The 27884-nt window shown below is 54.1% G+C and overlaps 2 protein-coding genes across 12 annotated transcripts in view; one reads left to right on the forward strand and one right to left on the reverse strand.

Moving 5' to 3' along the window:
* The window catches only part of RECQL5 (RecQ like helicase 5), a 37181-nt gene that overhangs the window by 3579 nt on the left and 5718 nt on the right, over nucleotides 1-27884 (reverse strand). For all 6 annotated transcript variants that reach the window (XM_032322607.1, XM_032322608.1, XM_032322610.1 and 3 more), the window contains 6 exons: nucleotides 27304-27466; nucleotides 18129-18208; nucleotides 727-945; nucleotides 378-477; nucleotides 220-256; nucleotides 40-98 (listed from right to left, as the gene is read on the reverse strand). In XM_032322607.1, coding sequence (XP_032178498.1) covers nucleotides 40-98; nucleotides 220-256; nucleotides 378-477; nucleotides 727-945; nucleotides 18129-18208; nucleotides 27304-27466 — 658 coding nt within the window. The remainder of the gene's footprint in view (nucleotides 1-39; nucleotides 99-219; nucleotides 257-377; nucleotides 478-726; nucleotides 946-18128; nucleotides 18209-27303; nucleotides 27467-27884) is intronic.
* On the forward strand, nucleotides 887-10404 carry SMIM5 (small integral membrane protein 5). 6 transcript variants are annotated; one of them, XR_004280848.1, is made up of 3 exons: nucleotides 887-3379; nucleotides 7212-8191; nucleotides 9179-9261. XR_004280848.1 is itself a non-coding variant. In XM_032322619.1 (3 exons), exons 2-3 carry the CDS (start codon nucleotides 9263-9265, stop codon nucleotides 9906-9908), a joined length of 225 nt encoding a protein of 74 aa, XP_032178510.1. In that variant the 5' UTR covers nucleotides 2234-3379; nucleotides 7212-9262; the 3' UTR covers nucleotides 9909-10404. The 6 variants fall into 6 exon arrangements, 1 of the variants encoding a protein (XP_032178510.1); XR_004280847.1 differs by having other exon boundaries at nucleotides 7212-8342; nucleotides 9179-9242; XM_032322619.1 differs by adding an exon at nucleotides 9811-10404 and having other exon boundaries at nucleotides 2234-3379; nucleotides 7212-9389.

A 27884-nucleotide genomic window follows, 5' to 3' on the forward strand; every position in this document is an offset into this window, starting at 1 on the left:
AGGCGCGGGGGCCGGTGTGAGGCGCTGTCCACCGCTTACCTTCACAGTGAGGCGGGGGATCTTCCTGCTAGAAGCCTCTTTCAGGGGACAGTCCTCATCTGGGGGGAAGAGAGGTGGGTCCTTCCACTCTACCTCTGCTTTCTAGAGTCCCCAGCCACCAACGAGACATCTATACCCTAAGAATAGCCCCAAAGCCCCCAGGGACATTTCTGTACTGACCTGGAGGCACAAATTCTTCTGTCTTGGAGTCTTTGCCCTGGAAGATGCAGGAAGGGACTATGAGGCATCTTGCCCAGCTCTAGGACAGGCCCCTGTCCAGCACCAGGGTAGGGGCCGAGCGACTGTGAATGGGGGTCCCAGGCCCCCATCCCCTTCACCTTGCGTAGGCTCATCTGCTTCTGGTAGAAGAGACTCCACTCCCGCTTGTGGGCCTCGTCTCTGCCCTCGTCCCCACTGCCTCCAGAACCTTCATCGTACCTAGGGGACAGGCTACGTGTCAGCCCTGGGCCTGGGCTCTGTTCTCCCGGCACACTTCTCCGGTGCAGCGCTATTGTCTCCGACAGCCTGGCAGGAAGGAGGAACACCAGGCTCCGGGCTCCGACACGGTCCACGGGAACAGGGAATGGACGATGGCACTGCGGTGCCTCTGGTCTGGCCTTGGCACGAGGGGGAGGATGCTGGCCTATCTGCTGCAGGTTGGGGGCCCCTGACTTCACAGCCCCTCACCTGCTGAAGCCCCCATAGCCCCGGCGGCCTCCTTCGTACAGCTCAGGGTCAAAGCCATTCCCCTGAGAAGGCCCGATGCAAGTCTTGTTCCAACTGCTTCTGTGCTCCAAGGCCTCCAGCTGCTTCCGCAGGGCCACAGGGTCCCGGCAGTGGTCACAGCCCTTGGTGCAGGCAGGGGGCGCATCCCCGAAGTACTTGGCAATGGCAGCATGGCGGCACCTGGCGGAGGCAGCACAGCAGAGGTCGGAGTGAGGGACCCAGGCAGGCCAGCGCTCATCCCTCACTCCCTACACTCTGGCTGATGAGCCCTACGTGTGGGTTCCACACTCAGTATCTCACACACCTCATGCTGTCCGAGCCTGGAAAGGCATCATTTGGTCACCCATTTTACAGATGACAAGAATGAGATGAAGGAGCTTTCTCAAGGTCACAGAACATACCCAGTGGAGCCAGGGTGTGGTCTCTATTCTGTCCTGCTTTGCTACAGGTTGCTCCTCTAGGTCCTGGCCTCCTGGCCTCCTGCCCTCTACCGTGCCCTCTGGCGGCGGGGTGCCCCAGAAGCAGCTTCAGCCCTGGGTACAGACGCTGACTCTGCTGCTGAGGCCTCCTCTTTAGGGGAAGCACTGGATGGCTCAAAGCCCACACATTCTGGCCTGTCGAACGGTGCAGGAAGAGCACTGGCTCCCCTGGCCGAGCAGGACTGGGGGAGATGGTGCCCCGAGGCACCATGTACGGCACCTGGCGCACGGTGAGCCCTCTTTATGACTCTTTCCCGGAGGCGGGGGACGGAGGTGGCCCTACCCCCGCCTCGGCACTCTGCCCTGCTTCTATCTCTTGTGGACCTTCTTTGTCCCCAAGAAGACTGCCCGCATATGTAGCCCAGAGCTGGGGGACTGCCTGAGAGCAGAAACCAGCAGCTCTGCGAGCTGGCACTGTACACTGCTCACTGGTGAGGGCAGTGGGGAGACCAGCCCGGGAAGGAGTCTCATCCCATCTTCCGGGGCCTCAACCCTGCCACAGCCCCCTTGCTGCGGTCCATACCAGACTGCAGCTGTCTCTCTTACGACTCCCAGGATGGGGGCACAGTTGGTCCCTGGGGCAGCTGCAGAGGCCCCTGGAGGAGCCACAAATCTCCCAGGACCCTTGCCAAGGGCCAGTCCTGCCACGGGAATGTGGCACAGGGTAGGGGAGCCTGAGAGACAGGGCGGCAGAGGCAGGGCTGTCCAGGCGCCACATCCTGGGGACGAGAATAGGGGGTGTCACTCTCTAAGCAGAATGCCGCTCAACGTGAGCACCGCCTAGAACTTCAAGAAACACTTTGACGAGCTGAGGCCCTGAGGGGCAGGAACCAAAGCAAGAGCGGATGGTTCCACAGGCCCTAGGAAGTGGGTCTGGCTGCCTTGTTTGAGAATGCAGCTTCCAGTGGCAGGGGACGGCACAGGGGCCCGGGCGACCACCAGAGGGCACTGTTCTGGCCGCTCCTAAATCACCGAGGGACTCCCTCCATGGCCAGTCTGTGCATCTGCACAGTGGCCGCCTGTCCAGCCTCTGGCATCCAAGTGGTGTGGCTACACGGTCGGCTTCCTTCCCCCCCCCCTCCCTCAAGCCCAGACTCACTGGGGTTTTGTGCTCACACTCAAAGGGCCCCATTGAGAGCGCACAGATGCGGGCTGGGGTCGGCTCCTGTCCCGCTCCAGGCACAGCCCGGGCTGCTGGGGTGGCACAACCAACCAAATGTCAAAGGGCCCTGCCAGCCACTGAGCTCCGGAGCCCGGCTCTGCTGGCCGGGGCCAGGCATGCAGAGACAGCCCCGGCCAACACCAGCAAACACGCTTCGGAAAGACATCAGCAGGGTCCTCCCTCCTCCCGGGGCTGGGGAACACCAGGCACCAGGCACCTCCCCCTGCACCCCCAGGCAAGCAGGCTACTCTCAAGTCACCCCCAAGTTCTCTCCCAAGATGCCTCCCCAGAGGGCTGGATTTGTGGGTGGGCCGGCGGCTCCCCCACTCTTCACTTTCTTTCTTGGAAGGGGCCAAAGGGTGGGACCAGCTGGGGAGTCGCCAGAGGGGGGGTTGGGGGGATGGAGCCAAAGTACTCCTGAGGGGAGGGAGGGGGCCCAAGAGCTGGGAGCGCTGTGGGGTCTCCCCCCCAACTCAGCCGCTCAGGTGAAGCCTCCCAGAGGGCATCTCTGCCAGGGAACAAGAGAGCCGACCTCCTCTTTTATCACCTCCCAGCCCAGGCCCAGCCCACGTTGGCTCAGCACACACCCGCCAGGAGGGAGAGAGAGGAAGAGGAGGAACAGAAGAGGCGGCTCTAACCCAGCCAGACCTCCCAGGGGCAGGGCAGCGCCAGCCATCCCCCCAAGGGCCCAGCAGGGATTCCCCCGCCTGGGCAGGGGCAGAGGTGGCACTGCCTCCCTCACTTTGGTGGCCGCCCCGTGTAATTTGACACTTGGATCTCCAGGACGACCAACAACAGAAAAGCTGAAGCCGAGACAGCAGCTGGCTGTCACCAGCCAGGAGTTCCACACGCTCTGAGGAAGGCGCCCAGCAGCGGGTCAGGAAAGAGGCATTTGAGAAGGAAGGAAGAGGTGGTGGCTGGGCTGAGGACAGGCCCAGGAGGCTGCTGGGCTCCCCGGGATCTGAGTTCCTAGGTGAGTGGTGCCAGCCATGGATGAGAGGAGTGGGGGTGCGGGGCCAGGGTCTCCTGCCCCGAGGGTGGAGAGCCACCGTCTACCGTGAACAGAGAGGCTCACGGGGGTACTACATGGTCATGGTCTCTGGACAGCCTGTTTAAACGTGGGCTCTCCCTTCTACTGCTGGCAGCCCGGCACGGCAGGGACACGGGCCGAGGCTGCAGCTCTCTGCTCCAAGGGCTTTCCTCCCTGCTTGCTAAGCAGGCAGAGGGGCCCCGAGTGCTTGCTTACTCGGCAAGTTAGTTTAAGCCTGTTCTATTCAGGGGGCTTAAACAGGGGATTTGGCTGTCCTGGCTCTGGAGAGGACGGCTGCCTGCTCACGGAGCCTCCCTTTTCCCCAGGATCAATGCAGAGCCCTGGGTGTGCCTGCTTTCTCCCCGTGGAGGTGGCTCGGGGCAGAGTCTGCCCCTCCAGTTCGTGCCCCCCAGGATGTGGTGGGACCCGCAGCAGCTCTGCCCATCTGTGTCCTGCATCAGCGTGGCAGCCGCCACCTCTTGTGAGGGGCTTGGCCCGCTCACTGCCAGGTGTTCTCAGCTCAGAGTTAAAGCCGGGTACTCCTCCCTGGGCCCAACTGGAATCCCGTGAGCTCCCAAACCTTTGTGAATGCTGCACCGGAAGCACGAGGGCCTGACTCTAAACCCAGGGTGGGTGGGACGAGGGCAATGGTGTTGAGGCCGGTGGAGGACCCGCCTGGCATTCGGCCCTCTGCCGTGTCACTGGAACGCTGAGCCCAAAATGGCTCTTCGAGCAGCACCAGGAGCAGCCCCCTTGGGCAGGGCCCCATGAACCGAGGCTGCTCGTTCTTCCGGCCTCCCTGTCCCCACGCTAGGGTTATAGTCTCTCTTCCCCGCCCCCCAGATGTTTCCCCCAAAGCAAACAGGCTAGTATCTACTTAGAAAGAAAAACAACAATCCAGGGAAAAGTGGAAATCAAGGATCAGTCCAAGTGTTCTTGGCTCTTCAGGGGCTGTGGGACTTGGCCTGGGTTGGCGGCTGAGGAGACTGAAAGCCCTGCGCCGATGGGCCAGGCATGGCAGAGAGGGGCCAAGCGCCAGTTCTGTGCTGGAGGCAGTGGGCAGGGCTGGGAAAGGGGAGGGCGCAGTGGTGCGCCTGGGGCTACCCCTGCTGGCTGGGGTGTGTAAGGCAGGTGGGTGGGGAGCAGAGTCCCTGCAGCCGCAGGACATGGGTGGTCGGGGTCCCCTGCACACAGGCGCTGAGCTGAAATAGGAGGGTGATGCCTAGCTCCTTGGTCTGGGGGTACCACCACCAGCAGCAGGAAGGCCTCCTCTAGTCCTCGAAAACCCACGAGGTTAGGGAAGCAGGACTACTCTGGGTTCAAATGTCTACTCCCCACAGCAACTTGGAGCCAAGGCAGAAAAGGGCATCGTCTGAAGGCTTGACGCAGTGACCAGTGGACACCTCCGCCTTCGTGGTCAGGCCTCTGGACCCTGCAAATCTGCCACAACCATGGGTTTGCCTCATCAGGGCTGTTTCCCAACAAAACAGGGCCCGGTGGGGCAAGAGTGGCTATAAGCCACCACGACAAAATGACAGGGGCCCAGAGCTGTCAGTACGCCACTTATCAGTCACGCCCAGGCCGGTCTGCTGCCTGCTCTCCTTCACAACGGGCCTCTGGGGTTGGAGTATCGGTTTTGCCAGGAGGAAGCAGGGAAGCTTCAGTACCCAGTGGCAGCTGTCAAGCCTGCAGGATGCCTGCCTGCTCTGTCACAGGTCCTCTGTGCCAGAAGATGCCACACAAAGGAACGTTTTCTGGTCCCTCCAGCTCTGCCCGCTGTCAGCTCTGCCCGCCTCACTTCTCCCTCCGTGCGCGCCCACTGCGGCCGTGGCGCACCCTCGAAGGGCCATGCAGGCAGCCAAGGCTGCTCTCCCTTCCTGGGGCCGTGGGAACCACTTGCTGTGGCCGCCTCCATCCAAGGCACTTCGGAGCACAGGGCTGGGATGTACTCTGATTTCCCTGGTTCGCTGGCAGGAAGCAGTTTGGGAAGGAGAATGGATGACCCTCCTATCTTCTTGAGACAGACCAGAAAGATACACGCGATCATCGGTACCTGCTCTGGGCTTCCCTGTCTTCCTCCCTCCAAACCTGTGAAAGTAAAAGGGACAAGCAGCAGCCAGCCTCAGAGCACCTCCATTCCCCAGGTCACAGCTGGGAACACTTACAGACCGGGGCGCCCTACAGAGCAACGGCCGGGGAACAGACGGCATGGTCACTTGACGACGGCTGGTTATATCAGGCACCAGGCATCAGGCAGGCCCCAGCCTCGCTTTAAATAGCCCACTGGGAAGAGTGCCTGTGACCTGCTGGAATGTGCCTCCTCCCTCTTATGAGAACAAGGTCCCTCCAGCTCCCACGGTCCCCAGTAAGGTTTATTCTGCTCAAGACCAGGGTGGAAATGGCAGCACGTCCACTGGAAAAACAAAGGGGGTTCCCTGTCAGTCTTTGGGGCAGAACCTCAGGTGTCCAGTGGCCCCGTTCCCAATCACAGCCCAGAAAGAATCAGGGCGCAGCCCGGGGCGAGACCCTAGGGGCTGGTACGGCTTGTTAAATCAGCTCACCAGAGGCCCTGGGCACAAAGACACAATGCCATCCCCAGCCCCAGCCACGGCCTCCCCCGGGTGTGGACCGGCATTCCTCCCGGAGCAGCGCAGGTCCCCTGGGTCAGACGCTGCAGCATCCTGACGTCACAACGCTCGGAAGACGTCCAACTTCAGAGCTGAAGCTTCTGACCAGCGAAGCCCACCTTTCTGCACAGCAGAGGCGCCTTGGCCCAACCTGGGTCCTCGCTGCTCTGGAGATCACACCCCAGACCGGCGGGGTTCCACGTTCCGTCTTGCTCACAAGCGGAGGCTTCCCCCTCCACAACCCCTCCCCGGGTCTTTGGACCTGGAAACCCGAGTGAAAGCGCCGCCCTGGCCCAGCTGGCCTCCACCTGCTTCCTCTTTCAAGGAGTCTCTGATGGCTACATTAGGCAATGCAGGCGCGAGGCCAATCAGGCTGAAGGAGCCAGACCACACGGAGACGAAGAGGGGAGGAGAAATGGTGCCCAAGTCCTGAGCCCTGTGCGAAGTCTCCTCCGGGGCTTTGCCCCGCACCTCCGTTCCCTCCTCTAGGAATGAGACCAGCCGGCAGGCTGCTGCACTCCTGGGAACACGGGAACTGGGGATATCCAGAGAGGCTCCAGAATGAGACCACCACCCTCCTGATGCAAACCCACTTCCCTGGTCAGAGCGGGAGGGGCCGGGGCTTGTTCAGTGTGACCAGAGGAGAGGGGCCCTATGCTTGGGGAGGAGTTTGGTGAACCAGAGGCAGACAGACAAGATCTGGCCTTTTGATGACGAGTCCCCTGTGGTTCTCAAAGAACAGGTGTGGCCCCAGCCTGGGGGTGAGGTGCCTGGATAAACGCAGTGCTCCAGACTCAGGAGTGTGGAACGGCGCTGGTCACGCAGGGCACACCTACTTCCAAAAGGCTCTGGGGCCCTGGTCTCGGCACCGGGCCTAGTGCATGGGCAGTGCCCTCAGCAGGCCACATTGGGAGCTGACTTACCCTGCCAGCCAGAGGGCAGGCCGCCTAGGACAGGCTTCCACGAGAGCCAGCATGGGGCAGTAGGGGGCCCAGGCTCCCGGTCCCTCTGCGTAACCACAGAGGAACCACTTACTATCCCGGCTGTTCCCCGTATAGCAAGGGAAGCAGGGCTAGAAGATCTGTGGCATTCTGGGATCCCGTGCCCTTTAGGACACCTGGAAACCAGGATCTTGATCTCCTTTGCAGAAACATGCTGACCCCGGGGTGGGGCATAAGAGAAGACAGAAGGATCTAACTCCAGAAGCCGCCCACTTCTGATAGGAAACCCGCTAATCCCCCAGTGACCCACCGGCTGCCCGCTACCCTCGAGGGGACTTACACCACAGCTCCTGGCTCCAGCCTGCCCCACCGCCTGCCTTCACCTCACACACCAGACATCCTAGGAATGCGGGACACAGAGGAAGGTCCCCAGACAGATGCCCTACCTGCCAGGATACAAGGGGGTACGACTGCCCCCAAAGGCTTCCTCGATGCTCCGATGGTGGCCAAACCCCCTACCTGAGGGGAATCACATGTGTGGGGCCCCCATGTGTGCCAGGACCTGCACTGGCCGCCGCTGTGCTCCCAGGAATCAATCCAACAGCCTTGAAAGATGGACATCTCCTCTCACGTAAAATGAGGAAAAGAAACAGACTCAGAGAGACAGAGACGTGTCCATGTCACAGAAGCAGGAAGGAGTCAGCTGGCATCAGAACAACGTTCCCTGTGGGGCAGCTGACCAAATGAGGACAGTTACCCTGCGGAAGAGGGGACGTGGGATACACCTGCCAGCTGCCATCCAGGACCCGAAGGCCCACGAGGCAGAAGAGGGGTACAAGTGTCCTATGTGAACACAGGCGGGACCAGCAAGGTCAGGAGGAGGTCCCGCCTTCCAAAGATCAGCACTGTTCCAAGAGGGAAGAGGGCACGCTGTCATAGCAAGTGGGACCCCCCCGCCGCCCCATCTCACCGAGAGGGGCTCGGGCTCAGGCGAAGGCTGTAGGCCAGAAGGAGTGCACGGGGCCAGGAACGGGGTAGAGACTTCAAGCAGAAGACCTTCAAGGCAGTTCTAAGACGGCTCTACTGTGACGGAAGTCCCAGCAGTGACCAGCTTCCAAGACTGCAGCCATCTGAGGAGAACCACCTGGCCATAGCCCAGGACGAAGTGACAGTAATTAGATCTACAGGTCTGGCATGAGCCCCTGACACCTGTTACCCTCTCTGGGATCAGAGCCGCCTTAGGTGAACAAGTTCAGGCTGGTTGGCACAGGCTGTCCCTGGTCCATATCTGAAGAGCTACTGGGTCCCTCATGTCCACTGAAGGGGAAAGACACTGAGGTAGAGTGTGCTCCCACTCAGGCTCAGCCTGGACCTTGCCCTGCACCCTGCCGGCACCCTTATGAAAAGGCTCTCAGGGGGCCAGAGGGCTGAGTTGCCACATACCTGGGGCAGGGGGTGGGGCAGAGGGGACTCTCCTGGTTTGAGCCAGCAGGGGAGGGGCTGGTAAACCAGCACTGGGACGCCTGATCGCATCCTGAGAGGACCCCCTTGGGTAAACCTGCAAGGACACAATGTCATCTCTTCCTCCTCAAAGAACACCTATAAGTAAAGAAATGGGGCTGGTGGGAGAGGCAGGGGGCCCCAAAGGGGCTCAGACCATCTCCCCGTTAGCGCTGACCCTAGCTAAAAGCCCCCATGTGCCTGCTCCAGGAACCTGCTCCTTCTGCCCCACATATGACAGGACCAAGAGCTCCAGGCTGGAATCCCAAAGCCCAGTCTCCCCACTGAGAACCCAGGCAAGGCACCTGAAGTCCTGAAGGACCCAGGGGTCATCAGGGGAGCTACGCCAGCCCAAGGCCCCCCCAGCAAAACCAGGAGTGGTGCCTGAGACAAAAGAATGTAACCGTGAAGTCACCCCACCTCCAAGTCAGGAACCCTGGCCAACCGTGGCGAGCGGACAGACTGCCCCTGTGTCTGGCTGAGCCCGGCAGCCCCCACGGCAGGGCCTCAGGCTGCCTGCCGTCACCAGCTTCTCCCACCACAGGTGGTATCAGCTGGGTGGGGGCTGAGGGCCATTGCTGGGTCTGGGCGGAGGGCCCCAAAGGCTCCCTCCCTGCTCAGGAGCCGCAGGGGTGCAGGGGTGAGACCTGACTAACTCGTTCTGCGGGCTGCAGGTGGGTGGGGACCCCGTCACTGCTCAGCACGCCCGACAGGCGCCCAGCAGGAGCCAGCAGGAGCCCGCAGGAGCCTGGCGCACCATGGCAGCTGCCAGCTTTGTGCAGGAGATGCGCTCCATGGGTGAGAGGTTACTGCTCAAGCTACAGAGGCTACCCCAGGCCGAGCCTGTGGAGATCGTGGCCTTCTCGGTCATTCTCCTTTTCACAGGTAAGCTGGGGCTCTCGCTTTCTCCCCAGTGTCCCTGGATGTTCCTGGCATCCGGGTGAGACCTTGGTGCTGGCCAGAGGGCTGGCTAGGTGTCCCCCAGACAGAGGAGACGCGGATGTCCTTGGGGGAGCGCCAAGGGACTGCCCTAATCCTCCACAAGCTGCTTCGGTGATGGGGTGGTGCTGGAACCTGGGCCCAGAGGCAGCCCCGCATCCCAACGAGGGATGGAGGGAGCGAAGCTGTGGGCAGCAGAGGCGGCACGATAGGGAAGTCGGGCCCAGTGGCTGGCAAGGGGACCCCCAACACCTCTCACCAGACTATCTTTGGGCAATGAGCCGGCACACCTCCGGAGGGGTTTCTTTAGAAGTCAGGTGTGTGTTTTCTCTCTGAGAGCCCTCTGCTTCTGTCTCCTCCTCCCCAGCTACCGTGCTGCTGCTGCTGCTGATAGCCTGCTGCTGCTGCTGCTGCCCCGAGCGCAGAGGCAGGAAGGTCCAAGTGCGGCCCATGACCCCACCGTGAGGGACGGGGATGAGGACGAGACGCTGGAGAGGAGGCTGCCGAAGCCATGATCCCGGGTGCCACCTGGCCCTGCGGCCCGCAGGCCACCAGACCGCGATCCCGTGGCCCCAGCTCCGGCCCTGCCCAGGAACCTGCCACCTGCAGCCGCATCAAGGAAACAAGCGCTGGTACAGCCCCCAAACTCTGACCTGCCGGTGAATCCTGGGGGGCCGAGGACGAGTCAACTGTTTCAAACACAGAGTAAACATGAACTGGAACTTTCCCAATCTGCACCTTTTAACAAAACACAGAAGCAGGGTTCCCATACTCGGACGGAGAACAGCCCGCACCTGTGGGGAGCTGGCCCTCGGGGCCTCCACGCCAAAGAGGGGCTTTGTGCACTAGTGACTGGATCCCGAGCTTCCCACCAGAGCGGTGGCGTCGGTATTCTGCTCCGGTATTGGCCCGTTTCTTTCCCAGTAAAAGCTTTCTGGTTATGTGTTTCTGCAGCATCAGACTCCCTGGCCTGGGCACTGTGCTTCTGAAGGGCAAAGCGCCAGGATCCCAGGGGTGTGGCCGGTGACTGTCCTGCCCAGGCCTCCGCACTCCCTGTGCCCGGGGAAAGCTGCAAAAACACACAAGCAGGCAGGAATGCCACGCAAGAGGGAGCCGGGGAAGGGTGAGGGTGGAAGTCCCGTCGGCACCAGCTGCTGCTGAGCTCCAGCTCCAGAGGCCCCTGCTGCCAGTGACGGGGTAGCGCCTGCCCGGGTGCTGGGCTCAGGAATGCCACCCCACAGCTTCCGCCGCCAGTTACTGTAGCCGGCACACCCCACACCAGTGGGCTCAGGCCACCGGGTCTTCCCACACTTCTGGAGTCAGAGAAAAGAGGTCAGGCCCCTACTGTGGTCCATAACCTACATCCTGACCCCTCGGTCCTCTCCACATCGTGTGCTGGGCTGTCCGGGTGCCAATCCTCGCGCCGCCACTCCCCGGCTGCGTGAGTGCCCGTTAGTGATTTGACCTCCCCACGCCACATTCCCTGCCCTCTGAGACTCTGCTAACCCCGGCAGCTACCCTCTGGGGTGAGCTCGTGAGGAGAAACCGAGATGACCTACAGCAAGTGCTTGGAACAGTGCTGGGCATGTGGAGGGATGAGCCATCGCCACTATCCGCCCGCCCCTCTAAGCAACAGCAACGTGGACCCATTTTAAAGATTGGCCCCGCCGCAATGTACCACCACAGTCTCCCTCCGTTCAGTTTTCTTTCTCTTCCACAGAACAGCCCAGGTAGAGCTACCAAACCAGGAATGGGGGCGGGGGGGACCAAAAAGCTCTCCATGGTACCTCTCCCTCCATCCCTACTGGTCCCCCAGAGCCACTGGGGTGGAGCCCGGTCTACCCAGAAAACAGAGTGGATCAGGGATGCCAGGCCCTTCTCCCCGCTCCCCTCCATCTCCGGCTGACAGGCAGGTGTGAGAAACTCGGGCTGGTTTCACTTCCTGGTGTCCACTGACTTGTCTGACGGGTTTGGTTTAGGTTGAAGACCCAGAGAGGAAGTCCTTCCACACAAAAGAAAAGAAATTGAAGCACCGGGCTGTAACCTCCCCACAAGAACAGGATTCAGAATAACAGTGCTAATGAGGAGGATGGTGAAGGTCTCGGGTGATGATCAAGTTGGCTAAACTTCCCTGAGGGCTTAGGTGTGCTCGGCCACTGCCTAAAGCAATTTTTTAAAAATGCATTTTATTTGAGAAAGTGAGGGAGAGCAGAGAGAGAGGGAGAAGCAGGCTCCCCGCTGAGCAGAGAGCCTGATGTGAGGTTCAATCCCAGGACCCCAAGAGCATGACCTGTGCAGAAGGCAGATGCTTAACTGACCAAGCCACGCAGGCGCCCCAAGCCTAAAGCATTCTGATGCAGGTGATTCTGTGTGATCACAGCAGCCTCAGTGCCATGGGTACCATTATTATCCCTATTTAAGAGATGACGAAGTTGAGCGTTAGGAGACACTAGGTCACTCCCCTAAATTCAACCAGCTAAAAGTGGCAGAGTCAGCCTCCGGGCCCAGCCCACCCAACCGCAGAGCCCCTGCTCACCACTGCTCACCACTGCTCACCACGCCCAGGCCCTGAGGCTTCCCAGCTGCAGTGCGGATAAGGCTCGCACCCCATTATCCTCCATCAACCAACCTTAGATCCCACACCCCAAACCTTCTGAAAATCACCTCCCTCTGAGGAGGTGGAGCCCAAGAGGTCAGAGCTAGGGTGGGGCCCAACTAGGTCTCCCTCCCAGAAGGAAAACAGGGCAGGTGGGAGGGCCCCAACAGCTGGAGGGGCCCCAGGAAGGACAACAGTGGGGCAGTCCAGTCCCCTTGTGACTCTCCCGTAAGCAAGTTCCCATCGGTACTAAAGAATGGCCCTTCCTGAGGGCAGCAGAGGCTGTCCCTCCTTGCTGGCAGAGTCTGGCTCCGTGGTCTGGCTGCCAAGAGGTGGGGACCACGGGCCATTTCTCTGGTATTCTCCTCCTCCTAACTGCGGAGCCCCAGTAAGATGCCATCCCAGCGCTGCTGGGAAGGCTGACTCCTCCCCACTTGGCAGCAAACCGGCCCACGCTGAGCCCCACCACTAAAGGCTCCCCACGGCACTCCTGGGCAGGCTTCAGTCCCACTCAGCTCAACAAGTCAGGTTGGCTCCAGCACGAGGGCAGCCCCGCACACTCCCAGGACAGGGCTTCTCTGGAAGAGGCAGGAAGAGGAAGCAGCAAGACCCCCTATTGTGGGAAAGGACAAACAGAGGTGCAGCAACAGTGGCCACGGAAGGGGAGGCCAGCAGGCTGTCTGCGCCCCAAAGGGCATCTGGCCATCACAGTCTCCATTCCTGCCACCAGGCCCCCGGGAATAAGCCACCCCCAAGTCTGCCTGCGCGCACCGCTGCACTGACTTCCCAGCCTCGTCAGGTCTGCGGACTCTGGCCTCACCTCCACAGGAGCCTCTCACTTCCTCCAAAGGTCCACACTTAAGATTCGTGCATTTTCCCGGCTCTTAGGACTTACCAAAAACCACCATAGAGTCACCGGTGCAAGAAATCTCATTAGCAAGACCTGGCAGAGAGCACATAAAACACTCTTTCTCCTAAATCTGTCTTCTCAAGCATTAAGTTCAAGGGCAACCTACAGTAAAAATCTTCACGACATAGTTGCCCATGGGTAACACAACTTCCAGACCAAAAAACTGAGAACAAAATAATTTTGTTCTCAAAAGTAGTTTCCTCACTGTCCTCAGGACTGGCTGCCTGCCGTGAAACACTGTGCCCTAGTCCTACGCCTTCTGTGGTCTTCCTGCCTCAACCTAACCTCACGCCTTACAGGGGATCCCCTCAGCCCCCAGGCCAGGCTACACCACACACACCAACAGCATTCTCCACCTCTTCCCTTCATGAGAATCATTTCTGTAGAATTTTCTGGTCAGGGTCAGCAATTAATTTAAAAAGTCGGTTCAAGACCCTTTTGTGTACACGACCCAAAAGATTCCCCCCACATCTCGTTTTAAATGGAAACACACACGTGCACATTCCTTGGCCAGTCTGTCTGCCGTAGGGCCAAGGCCTTTCCTCCGAGTGTGGGGTTTGCTGGCCAGAGAGTTCCTATACTGGCTCTTTGCTAACTGTGGTAACTATAAAGCAGAACAAGAACTTAAAGACATCCACAAAGAAATCAACATGTGAAATCCTGGATTTTTGCAAAATGTTTCCAGTTGTCTTGCCACATCTGTTTTGAAAGACATACTGAGTGATTCCAAAGTCATTCCAAAGTAGTCACAAGTGCTTATAAACAACTCCCCCCACCCCACCCCTACCCCCTTGAGGGGCAGCACAGAGCAGTGCTCAGCCTGCAGCAGAGCCCCACAACTGTGTGCTGGGTTACTTCTCAGCTGGATGACCTTGGGTAAGTTGCTTCACTCCCGTGCCTGCTCCCCAGCTGCAGAACTGGGGTTTCGGGGATTCCTGTTGCTCCACACTTTTATGTAACATTAAGTGCGACTATGTCATTACAATAACAAGGACAAGTGCCACAAACAGGTTTGGGAACAAACAGCTGACTCCCGGTAAGTATCCAACTTCACGAGACGGAGGAAGTAGGCGGCTGTGCTAGAGACCGGCCTGTTGGCTGGGAGCACTCAGCAGCCAAGGGCACGCGTCAGGAGGTTTTACGGACGGAAACTCGAAACATCAGGTGAGCCCAGGACAGTTACAGACTTCACTGAACTCGCTCACCATGCACCTCCTCCAACCCCGGCTGCACGTTAGCATCGCCCCGCCAGCTTTACAGAGCACGAGGCTCCTCTGACTGCTCAGGGACAGAGCTAAGTGATACCAGGTAGGGCCCAGATGATTCTAATGAGCAGGGCTGAGGACCAGCACGACAGAGTCGAATTCCGGGTGGGCAGGGCCTGCCTCCCTTGGGTCACAATGGACATGAGGCACCCAGTGTGGTTCCTGGCCACACCAGGCACTTGAATCCTAACTTGTAAGGAATACATGGTGGTCTCTAGGTTTCCATTTCTGCTTCCTCCCTGCCCTATCACACCAGTGGGTACGAACCGACCACGTGAAGCAGCTGAGAGGCCAGCAGAGGCACTAGGGAGAAGGGAGCCTCCGAGGGACTCTGGGGCCTCGACAGTGATAAACACCTCCACAAAGAAACTCGTTCCAGGAGGCGCCAGCTGGGGCTAGTTAACCATTCACCAGGCCCCCAGCACCGCAGGAAGAGAGCAGCCCAGGTGCGGCTCCAGCCCGGGGCTTCCTGTGCTCTGGCCGGGACCTCCCAGTCCACAGGCTGGCAGCCAGACAGAGGAGAGGCAGACTGGTGGCCTGAGGCAAGGGTCCCGGATCCAGTGTCCTTCGCCGCCTCACCCCAAGCCTGAGTTCTCTCGGCGAGGACGCCTGAGCATCCGTACCCTGAGCAGCCCCCACAACGACATCACAAAAGGGACAGAACGCAGCTTCAGGGGTAAGTATGAAAGGCAGAAGGGGAAGGCAGTTAGTTGCTGGGCAACAGGCCCTAGCCCACCTTTGTCCGCTCCCGTGACAGCGGTGAGGTCCGGTCAGGGCCACTTGGCCATGCCGACACCTTTTCCTCCCAACAGCTGCTGCTTTGAGTCAGGGTGTGGCTCGGGCCCCCAAAGTGTGGGCCCGCAGGATTAGCCTGACCGGCCCCCGTAGGACTCGGGAGTGTTACCCGCAGAATCAGGTAGTGACTCCTTCCTTCTTGCCGCTACTCCCCTCAACTGGCCACCGGCCCGCAGCCTGCCCGCCTGAGCTGCTTTGAGACCACGTAGTTGTTTCCAGCTGCCTCCAGGGGAGCTAGCTTACCCAGGCCTCAGCTGGAGTCGGTCCACTCCTCGACTCCGATGCTTATCTCTCCAAATGCTTCCCAAATGTTTGGCATGGAGGCAGGGAAAACAGCAAGGAGCTGTAGCGGTGCGCTTTAGATTCGAGCTGGGTCGATCTCAGGGATGGGCAGCTCCTGTTCACACCAGGGCGTCAAGCCCGAGGTCCCTGCAGAGGTGGGCCAGCTGCTCTGAGACGGCTCCAGAGGATCAAGTTGGGGGTGGACAGCAGCGCCTGCGACAGGGCCTGGGAGAGGCCCCGGCACTCAGGGCCTCCATCCCTCTCTTCCAGGTTCACGTGGGCAAACTGACAAACCGGAAGCTCATGTGGAATGATGATTTCTGGCAGAATCCGTGGGACCAGGGGGGCCTGGCAGTGATCAGCTTATTCATCACCATGATCCTGTTTCTCATCGTGTTTGCCATCGTGTTTGGTTTGCTCCCTCCACTGGGGAAGGTCAGCCGGTGTGAAGAGTCATGACCTGACTTTCTGGGGGCCAAGAAGGCCCCACCTGTCAACTCTCAAACACCATGGACCTTTTCTTCAAAGCCCTTTTAAGAGTCTGCAAATTATACATACGTGTTAGTGTAATTAACTAATTAACAAATGTGATTATCTGATAAGTGCCTGTCTTCCCCGCTGAACCCACTCTCTGCTCACCACTGTAACCCCATACCCAACGTGCCGGGCGCGCAGTCCATTTCAAACAATATTTGCTGGATGAATAAATCAATGAATGAATAAATGACCAAACGAACGGATAGACAGGAGGGCTGTCGGCTCCCCCAGACCACAGTCCCCAGACAACAGCGCCCAATTCAGCTGTGGCCCAAATATTAGGCTGTTCTATCTCAGACAAGGTACAGAAGCCTCAAAGATGGAAGTTGTTTCAACCTAATGACCGTTCTTTTTAACGCTCAAAGATGGAGAGCCCCGCCCCAGAGTGAACAAATGCTTGTCGTGGCCACGGCTCAGAGAACACAGCTGCACGTGGAGGAGAGAGGAGTACCACTGGATGCCCGGCCTTGACCGCATCCATACTGACCTGAGTGTCTCTGCCACTGGCCCCAGAGATGCCCAGGTATCCCTCACAGGGCCCCACAGCTCCCACGCACCCCAGACCGTCCTACAACACCATCTTTGTAAACGCGCCTGCCTCTGCCAAAGCCACCATACGGGCCTGGCCCTGGCTGCCAGGTGCCCTCCCTTAGCAAACAGCTGCTTCCACTAAACCACAAACCACGACTATTCTTAGAAAAACAGCAAATATTTGGTGGGGAATAGGCGATACACCATTTACGCCATAAAGAAACATTTTCTTTTTTACCCAAAGAGCAATTTCACATTCAGCCACAACAGTGGTTTTTTTCCACCCCCGGCAGTCCTGGAATCTGGAACCCTCGCATGTAGCACACGAGGTAGGAGAGATGAGGCTGCACATGGCACAGCAGGAGGCCCGTTGATGCCGAGACCCCCGGAAGCACAGAGAGGCCCCAGCTCCTCAGCAGGACGCAGGAGAAATGAAGGCAGGGGCCCCTAGCAGGATCTGTCCTGTTTCTGGTTGGCCACAGCCCAGAGGGATACGACAGAGCTAACCCTTTAGACAGTCCCCCGGAGCCTCAGACGCATCCCAGAAGAGAACCCGGCAGGGTTACTTCCAGCAGAAGGGACCCTGACAATTAGCAAGGACACGCAGCCCTCTCATTATCAGCCTTTTGCTCCAGCAGCCTGAGAGGGCCTAATTTAACAACGCCCAGTACTAGTGCCTGAAAAGGGCTCTGAGCAAGACGGCTCTGGGCAAGGGTGCCAAGCACCTCTGCTGGGTATGGCCGAGCCACACAGACCAGACCAGAGACTCAGTCTCAGAGGAGCCACCAAATCATCAGTGAGGAGGGGGTGGGAATCAAAACACATGGCCCACATAAGTACCGCAGTTTCTAGAGGAGCGCTCTAAACATCCGCTAGGTACCAGGTCTGTCTACTTACTCTGCTCCAGGCTTCAAAAATCCAGTTGTGCGAAAACCAAGATGGTACGTGTATATGAAATGCTCAGTCACTAAAACTCGGGAGACCCAGGATTGGCGGTGTCTGTCTACTGTGAGCATGGTGACCGTGACCTCTCTCAGGATAAGACTATTCATCTCTAAGTCTGAAGCAATCACTTCTGCTTCATCAATGGGGTCTGGCGAAGGTGAGTTTTTTTAGACCAAAGGGCCACATGCATGCAAAATGCTTCCAGCTTGTCCAGAATCATCCAGGCTGTCCCTCATGTCCTGAACCTGTCCTGCCACAACCTGCCTGCTACTGAGCAGCCAGCAGGCTCAGTCAAGCCTCTGCCACCAGCACAGACAGATAAAACAGAGAAGTGGATTCCAAGTGGGCAGGCTGGTGTTACATGAGAAAAGCTGACTTCTCTCCAAGCTTATTATTCACCCGCAAGAGATAAGGTAGGTCAAGCGGCTCTTTTTGGGTCCAGGATAAAAGTGACTCCTACTCAGCTGAAGCCAGTGGTCCAGCTCAGTGTCAAGTGAACACCACAAGGCTCATGGGTCAGAACCGACCACGTGACTCATGAGAGGTCACCTATGGGACCAGCTACTCTGGAAGTGGGTGGAGTGGGGTAGATGGACGACCCACCAAAAGACTGAATGTCTTCACACTGCTAGTTTCTGGGGCCTTCCTGGCGAGGATACTGACGTCCAGGCTGCCTGATGGGAAACGCGCCACACGGGAGCCTTTGGCAGGGAGCACGCCCTGATTGCCCAACAGTGGTCCTGCATCAGCTGGTTCACTGGCAGGTGCTGGCGGAGGGAAGACCTCACTAACACGGTGCTGCACATATGAAATAAGTCACTCACCCCAGTTCTTCACAGAAGGTCACCAGGGCATCAAAGGCCAGGACAGCAGCTTTATCAGACGCTTTGTTCCCTCTCTTTTCCTGGAGACAAGAAAAGCCCACTTAGCAAAAGTCTGGTATAGTTCAATTACCTTGCAGCCTAAACGATGATGAGGAACAAGAATACCAAATGACAGCAAGCAAGCCATGTATCAGATGGTGTCCCCAAACCATGCATCAGAATCACCTGAGTAACTTTATTTTTTTACTTTTAAATTTTGTTTATTTTTTTGGTGGATAGGAAAGCAAGGTTTATTGGGTGATAGCAAAATGATAGTACAAAGGTCCCAGGGACGGCGGGGACCTGAAGGGGTTGCCTTATTTTATATTTTTAAAGACTTTTTTTTTTCCCCAAGCAACATCCACACCCAACCAGGGGCTTGAACTAACAACCCCAAGCTCAAGGGTTACCTGCTGTACTGACTCAGCCAGTCAGACATCCCCCACATGGATAACTTTCAAAAAGTGAGCTGGGGCCCATACCCAGACTACTGAATTTAACTTTCTAGAACAAGAGCTTTGGGGAGTTTATTTTCAAAAAGCTGCTCAGGTGATTCTCATGCCAAAGACCCAGGGACTGGCATTTGGGAGCCCTATATAATATGATCCATTGTTTCCTTTAAGATTTTACTTTTAAGGGGCGCCTGGGTGGCTCAGTGGGTTAAAGCCTCTGCTTTCGGCTCGGGTCATGATCCCAGGGTCCTGGGATCGAGCCCCGCATCGGGCTCTCTGCTCAGCGGGGAGCCTGCTTCCTCCTCTCTCTGAATGCCTCCCTGCCTACTTATGATCTCTGTCTGTCAAATAAATAAAATCTTAAAAAAAAAAAAAGATTTTACTTTTAAGTAATCTCTACACCCAACATGGGGCTTAAACTTACAACTTTGAGATCAAGAGTCCTCCACCAACTAAGCCAGCCAGGTCCCCTAATATCATATGGCTAATTTAATAGTAAATATACGCGCCAGTGTCTTGGATTTGCAGGAACACACAAACCTCTGTGTTTACAGGATACATACTACAATGTGAGCAGTGATTTCTTCTGAGTGCTGGGATTATGCATTATTTGCGTTTTTGTACATGTCTTTGTCAAAGTTTCAAAAAATTGTGAAATATTTAAAAATACAGAAAAAGAGGAAACAACAAATGTTGGCAAGGATGTGGAGAAAGGGGAAGCCTCTTACAATGTTGGTGGGAATGCAAGCTGGTGCAGCCACTCTGGAAAATAGTGTAGAGGTTTCTCAAGACATTAAAAAACAGCTAACCTACGGCCCAGCAATTGCACTACTAGGTACTTATGCTAAAGATACAGATGTAGTGAAAAGAAGGGGCACATGTACCCCAATGTTCATAGCAACAATGTCCACAATAGCCAAACTGTAGAAGGAGCCGAGATGCCCTTCAAACAGATGAATGGATAAAGAAGATGTGGTCCCCATACACAATGGAGTATTATTCAGCCATCAATAAGGATGAACACCCACCATTTACACCGGTGTGGAGGAACTGGAGGGGACTATACTTAAGTGAATCAGTCAAGCAGAGAAAGACAATTACCATATGGTTTCCCTCATATGTAAAACATAAGCAATAGAACAGAGGACCATCGGGGAAGGGAGGGAGACCTGAAGGAGGCAATCAGAGAGGGAGATGAACCATGAGAGCCTGTGGACTCAGGGAAACAAACTGAGGGTTTCAGAGGCGGAGGGCGGGGAGTAACAGGGTGATGGGTATTGAGGGCACATGCTGTGATGAGCACAGGGTGTGATACGGAACTAATGAATCACTGAGTGCTACACCAAAAACTAATGCTGTACTATATGGTGGCTGAGCAAAATAAAAAATACAGAAAACAATACAGAAAAGGAATGAAAATATAACAGACACTGATACCTGAGATCTCATCTACTGACCTTCTGCTTCTAGAAGGTGAATGAATCATCCCCACCTCCTAAACACACATAAATACACCTTCTCTCTCTGCCCTCATTCTGCCAATCTGTTTATATGACAATTTCTTCTGAAATCGTAATTCTCCTTATGGTGAGGAAACATTCAGGGCTAAACCATGTGGCTACTTTTCTACATTTCTTACGATCACATATCCTTTCTTATACAAGTTTGTTCTCCCAAAATTAATAGCTGGTTTTTGTTTTTGTTTTTCACTTAAATTTTAGTGTATTTCAGGGGTGCCTGGGTGGCTCAGTAGGTTGAGCCTCTGCCTTCAGCCCAAGTCATGGTCTCAGGGTCCTGGGATCAAGCCCCACACTGGGCTCTCTGTTCAGTGGGAAGCCTGCTTCCTCCTCTCTGTCTCTGCTTCCCTGCCTACTTGTGATCTGTCAAATAAAAAAATAAAATCTTCAAATAAAATTCTAGTGTATTACTACTTCATCCCCAAATGCTGTGATATAATGAAAAATTCATGTCAACAGGGGCCAAACATGGCAGGTTCCACTTATATTTTTAGAAACCTCCCCCTGGAGCCTTCTGTCCCCCTGGTTCAACTTGAACAGCCCCTCCCTGGGCCTGGCGCACAGCTGAGACGAACCTTCCATGGTGCCCAGGACATTCCTTTGCCTGACTCAAGTCACATCTCTATCTTCCCCTTACTGATTACTACCGCCCTCACGGGGGACATTCTTCAGTACCTTCTCCACAGGAGGGAGTTTCTTGATATCTTGCGTCTGAAATGTCTTTTTTTTAACCATAAAGTTTAATTATGTTAAAAAAAAACTGAGTAAATAACTTTCTCTGAAAAACCATATTGACTGTAGACTGCCATTATTTAGGGGGCGGGGGCTGGTAAGTTAAACTGCCCTATTTTTTTTTTTTAAGATTTTATTTATTTGACAGACAGAGATCACAAGTAGGCAGAGAGAGAAGGGGGGAAGCGGGCTCCCCACTGAGCAGAGAGCCCTATGCGGGGCTCGATCCCAGGATCCTGAGACCGTGACCTGAGCCGAAGGCAGAGGCTTAACCCCACTGAGCCACCCAGCTGCCCCAAACTGCCCTATTTTCTATTCTGAAAATCGTAAAAAGTGCCCCCTCCTGTGATTACAGAGACACACATGCCCCAATTGGCTGAGAATCAACACGAGAAAGACAAAAGCTGGGTGCCTGGGTGGCTCAGTGGGTTAAGCCGCTGCCTTCGGCTCAGGTCATGATCTCAGGGTCCTGGGATAGAGCCCCGCATCTGGCTCTCTGCTCGGCAGGGAGCCTGCTTCCTCCCCTCTCTCTCTGCCTGCCTCTCTGCCTACTTGTGATCTCTCTCTGTCAAGTAAATAAATAAAATCTTTAAAAAAAAAAAAAAAGACAGACAAAAGCTGCAAAGCTAAGAGCATGCAACAGAGTCTAAGAGAGTCTCAGAAATACCCCAGCGGCTGGAACGTCTGGCTGGAATCTGAACTTCTTTTTAGTCATTTCTGTCTTTTGTTCCATGTCTACGGAGGCACACGAACTGAAATTTCCCTTTCCAGACGCTTCTCTGCGCAGCTCACCCACTTCCTGTAAGCCGGCCTCCCAACGCTGTCTGTGGCTCTCAGGAAATCTCCCCGGAAGGTGCCTGCTGCTTCTCCATCAAAGCAAGCAAAAGCATTTCTGAGGACACCTTCCGATCTGTGTCACTTAGCTTTTCGCCAAACACAGTGAGAAACACGGTGAAATCTATGGGCCCGGAAGCTCATTCATCACAGTGCATCCAGATACCCACCAGCGGGACTCCTCCCCGGGGAGACAAGCATATCACGAAATCTTCCTTGTCAGTGAAACCCTCTCTGTTCTGACCCATCGTGATGAAGGCCTCTTTGAATTCCTGACTCTGTGACCGGCCAAACAAGGGGAAAACACTGGACGTTGAGCACTGGGGGTACTTCTTGGTAGGCCTGATCTTTGCCCTTCATTGGACATGGCGATTAAATCCCTGCACAGCTGGGAGAACATGAGCACTTCGGTCTACCGCCCTGCTGCCGCCACCAACGCCCTTCTGTTCCCAGAGCCTGTAAAGACCAACACTTCCGACATCCAACCTCTGCTTAGCAAAGCGGAAGCTGTAAATATCTTTAAACTGCCTCAAACTTAACTGGCTGGCTGGGTTGGAAATTCTAGGTTGGAAACAGTTTATCTAGAATTGGAAGGCACTGCTTCATTGTTTCTCCTTTCTGATATTATGACAAAGAAAACTGGTGCTGTTCTGGCCCCCAGCCCTCCACATACCTCTTTGGAGGCTCTGGATCTTCTCTGTCTCACGTGTCTTCCTGATAAGCCTAGCGTGAGCTCTTATAACTCACTGTGTAAGTTTGTTTTTGTTTTTTTTCCACTGTGTAAGTTTTAAATAAACATACTATACTTCATCACCTCACCAAAATCTTTTGTCTAATTTGAATTTCAGATAAAAGGGACCAGTTTAAAAAAAAAGGTGGAGGGGAATCAGGTAATAGGTGCCCTTTGTTCCTGGCAAATACCAGGTCCACACAAGGCCCCTTCCTTCCCCATCCCAACTTGTACTCACGTCCCCTACCCGTTCAAAAACACCATTAAGCATTTACTATATTCCCGGCACTGCTCTGGCCATCACAGATCCATATGAAACAAGAGGTCCCTGCTCTCATGGAACTTACATTTCAACAGAGCAGACAGGAATAAGCAAATCTCTAATGTCACACATTAATAAACATAATTTCTTTTTCAAAAAGCAAGAGAAGAGCCCTCAGGCGCTCAGTTATGCCTACCAGCCCCATGGTGAGCACGTGCTGTAATTTTATCCCTGCTCGTGGCCAAGTGTTTAGTTGTTCCAGTGTCAGTCCCCGTGACCAATTTTACCACACAGCCCCTCCAGCACATGAGCTTTTATTCCAGGTGATTCAGTCCCAGAAATACAGTATCTGGGGAAAAGGATACCTGTATATTAAAGCAGAACAGGGGGGTGCCTGGATGGTTCAGTAGGTTGAGCATCTGACTCTTGATCTCAGGGTCCCGGGATCAAGCCCCGCAGCGGGCTCTGCTCTCAGCACACAGTCTCCTTATCCCTCTCTCTCTGCCCCTCCCCCAGCTCTTGCTCTCTTAAATATCTTTTTTTTTTTTAAGATTTTTAAAATGTATTTATTTGACAGAGAGAGAGATGGCGAGAGAGGGAATACAAGCAGGGGGAGTGGGAGAGGGAGAAGCAGGCTTCCCACTAAGCAGGGAGCCCGATTCGGGGCTTGATCTCAGGACCCTGGGATCAGGACCTGAGCCGGAAGCAGACGCTTAATGACTGAACCACCCAGGCACCCCTCAAATATCTTTAAAAAAATAAAAATATAAAGTGCAATAGATATTGCTAGAATGCTTCCCCGCAAAAAGACTGCAACTATTCCAGGCAAAGTGCAGGTCCTCTCCGGCATGTACTCACTAGCCACGAGTGTTAGAGCCCTTTGGTGCGTGTGTCATGTGTGTCATTCCGCTGTAATTTGCACTCACCTGATGACCACTGAATTTGAAAAGTCTTTGACGTGCCGTCTGAACGAGCTTTTCTGGGAACTTGCTTTCACATACTTTGCTTTTTCCCGTCAGTTATCGAAATCTCTCCATGTACCCTCAACTTCAACCTCTGGTTTGCCTTCTGCATAACCAGTTTTCTAGATTTGCTGTTTATATACTGGCTTTGTTTATGGTATCTTTTGCCGCCTACATTCTTTTCATGGGTTCAGGATTTTAAAAGTTCAAGAACTTGGGGCTGCCACCCGAAGAGGAAACCACCTTTAAAAGGATTTTACAGGGTTGCCTGGGTGGCTCAGTGGGTTAAAGCCTCTGCCTTTGGTTCAGGTCATGATCCCAGGGTCCTGGGATCGATCGGGGGGTCTCTGCTCAGCAGGGAGCCTGCTTCCCCCTCTCTCTCTGCCTGCCTCTCTGCCTACTTGTGATCTCTGTCAAATAAATAAAATCTTTAAAAAAATAAAAAAAAAAAGGATTTTACACCACCTTGGAAGGCGCCCTCCACCCTACCCATATGACAGATGACAAACATCTGATTGGGTGACAGGCCAGGGAGGATTAATCAGATTAAAAGAGCCCAACAACAAGCCTATAAAAACCCCTAGATTTAGAAACTCCAGCAGCGACCGTCTCCGGGTCCCCTCCCTCCCTGGGAGCTCTGTGCGATCACTTTGCTGTCGCGCAATAACCTTGCTTCGCTGCTCTCCTCCTCACCCCCAAAAGTTCAAGAACTTTAATTCAAATACTTACTTTTTTTTTTTTTTAAAGATTTTATTTATTTATTTGACAGAGAGAGATCACAAGTAGGCAGAGACGCAGGCAGAGAGAGAGAGAGAGAGGAGGAAGCAGGCTCCCTGCTGAGCAGAGAGCCCGATGCGGGACTCGATCCCAGGACCCTGAGATCATGACCTGAGCCGAAGGCAGCGGCTTAACCCACTGAGCCACCCAGGCGCCCTCAAATACTTACTTTTTTAAAAGATAGCTTTCTGAATTTCTGATTTGCATTACAAAACTATTTCAAGCCCTAGGTTATACACTGGAATAAAATGTCTTGCAAGACATTGTTTTTTACATGTAGGTCCTCAATCTGTCTTCTACATATAAAGCGCCAAACGGGGTACTCTCACCTTGTTCCAGAAGGATGCCTGCACCACCTCTCAGACACTGCCTTCATTTTTCCATTACATTGAGGTCTGGCTTCATCCATATTAAACTCTCATATGATCTGGGCCTTATTTCTAATTCCCTTGTCTGGGCCACTGCTTATGGCTGTAGTACAAGGATCTAGGGACGGCAACACCCCAGGACACTCTGACAGCGGGTCGAGCTCGCCCTCTTCACCCTTCTTCCCGCTCGGACTTTTTCCGGCTGTTCTTGGGCACTTATTCTTTCACATAAGTTCTAAGATTCCACTTCCTGGGAGAGGTCTTTTGGGATTTCAACTGGAACTTCATTTATATGAACTCTGAGGTGAACTGACAGTTTTACGTCTTCTCACTCAGTTTTTGTACCTACTCAGAGCTTGTTTTCTTTCCACAAGATATTCATTTTCTTGATCTAAATCAGTAGTTCTCATGCCTGGCTGCATGTTAAAACCAACTGGGGAGAATGTTTGTTTGTTTGTTTTAAGTCTCTTTAAAGGCAGTAATGTTTATGCCTAGATATTCTATAAGTTTTATTCTTAAATATTTTTTTCCTTTCCATTCCTAGGTATTCATGGTCATGTGGAGAAAAGTTAGGCTTTTTAAAATATTTTCCTTATCGGTGCCTGGGTGGCTCGGTCAGTTGGGTATCTGCCTTCGGCTCAGGTCGTGGTCTCAGGGTCCTGGGATCAAGCCCCACATCGGACTCTCTGCTCGGCGGGGAGCCTGCTTCTTCTCTCTCTCTCTGCCTGCCTCTCTGCCTACTTGTGATCTCTGTCTGTCAAATGAATAAATAAAATCTTGAAAAAAATTAAAATTAAAACTAAATAAAAAATAAAATATTTCCCTTATATTCAGCCACCTTACCAGGTTTTCTTATGAATGCCAGTAGATTTCTGGCATTGCAGACATTTATTGACATTTCTACCTTGTTTTCTATTCTTTCTGTCCCTGTGGGTTTATATATTATTTTGTCCTTTTAATGTCATTTTGGTAAAGATCAGATGTGAGTACTTGTGTACATTATTTCTCTATTTTAGCATTCACTATTTCTTATATGGAAAAGTCCGCATGTATCCATTTACAACTTCACAAATTACGCTTTGGGACACTTTATCCATGTTGGTTAATGTAGATTTACTGTGTCATTTTTAACTGCTTTAGACCATTCCACTGTGTGACTAACCCACTGTTTACTTATCCAATACCCTACACGCGAAGAGTTCATTATGACCGAGCTGCAGCAAACATCTCCGTGCATCTCCATACACATGACAACTTGTTTATCTAGAAGGGGAAACACCGAACCACAGAGCCCCAGCACCTTTCCATTCCTTTTCTTTCTTCAAAGCAGTCATACCAGGTCATGTCCCTTACATACCGTGAGTTCCCCTTTCCCCACACCCTCGCCAACAGTGACTGTAAACATGCTATATACTGTTGCCAGTATGACCTGTATGAAGTGACAGCTCATGACCTCCTCTGCATTTCTCTGATTCCCAAAGGAGGCTGAGCAACTCGTCATACCTTTATTAGATATGCTGGTTCCCTCTTCTGTGAAGTGCATACTTCTTGCTCTGCAGCTGTTTGCCTTTTATAGACTGACCTGCCGGAGTTAGTTCTCTACGTATGCAGTCAATCATGTATATTGCAAATACCTTCCCCAGCAATGGCTCATTTCTCCACCTTGTTTACGGTGTCTTCTGTCATACGGAAATTTTTAGTTTGAATTTAGTCAAATAGATCATGCCTTCCTTCATAGTTTCCACTTTTAAAATCTTGACATGCTCTTCTCTTTGCCAAGGAAACAAAATATTTTTCTTCAATATTACTTTTTTGAGGTTTTTACTCCACCTATAATTCACATGTGTATGGTACAGGAGGCAGGAATCTGACTTTATCTTTTTCCAACACCAATTATTCAACACTGCACCCTTTTCCTGTTGATTTATGTCTCCTATCAAATATCTAGTTCATTTACATACTTGGGTCTATTTCTAGGCTCTCTGCAAAGCAAGTACAACCAGTTTAAAAAAAAAAAAAAAGGCTGAAAACAAAACAAAGAACTTTCAACAATATGGGAAAATGCTTATGTAACAAAGCTAATTAAAACAAGGCAGGATTGGGACTCCTGGATGGCTCAGTTGGTTGAGTGTCTGACTCTCGATTTTGGCTCAGGTCGTGATCTCAGGGTTGTGGAGCCTGCTTAAGATTCTCTCTCTATCTCTCTCTCCACCCAAACAAAACAAAACCGAAAAAACCAGAAGGCAGGATTGAGCTTGGCTATGTAAAATAAAAGGCCTACAAGAGATCGCACTAAGACACACCAAATGTAAGGGAAAGAGTCTAACCTCGTGGCTGCGAACTCCATATTCACCAGCATACCATGTCCCCCACCGCTATATCTCCTAGCCCTAGGAGCACCCCTGTAGCTTACAATAGCTCCATCTGGGTTCAGAAATAAGATGTGTGAAATTGGAGAGTGGAGGGGGTTGGACAGAAAGGGGTCCTGCTGCCCAGATTTACCTGGAGTTTTGCTACTTCCTTCCTGATCAGGAAACTGACTTGGTCCCGGTCGTTCCTGGAGTAATAGAGACGGCACCAGGAAGGCTTCCCGTCCCTGCCTGCCCGGCCAGACTCTTGGTAGTACCCAGCCATAGACTTGGCAATATTCCAGTGAGCGACAAACCTGAAGGATCCAAAGGGACAAGCAGCGTGAGCTGTGGCAGAAGAGCTGAGGGGAGGAGTGATCAGAATCAGGGAAACAGGGCTCTCAGTGGTCATCAAGAGCAGGGAGGCTGGCAGGTTTCTGAATAAATGTGGCCAAGACCCCGCACCCAATCAGTAGGCCTTCCTGCCATGGAGCGACCCAAGTTAAAGGCCACAGCAGGGGCGCCTGGGGGGCTCAGTGGGTTAAAGCCTCTGCCTTCGGCTCAGGTCATGATCCCAGGGTCCTGGGATTGAGCCCCACATGGGGCTCTCTGCTCAGCAGGGAGCCTGCTTCCCTTCCTCTCTCTCTCTCTCTCTGCCTGCCTCTCTGCCTGTTTGTGATCTCTGTCTGTCAAATACATAAATAAAATCTTAAAAAAAAAAAAGCCACAGCAGAA

Source organism: Mustela erminea, chromosome 18, assembly GCF_009829155.1.
Source record: "Mustela erminea isolate mMusErm1 chromosome 18, mMusErm1.Pri, whole genome shotgun sequence".
Taxonomy (NCBI): Eukaryota; Metazoa; Chordata; class Mammalia; order Carnivora; family Mustelidae; genus Mustela; species Mustela erminea.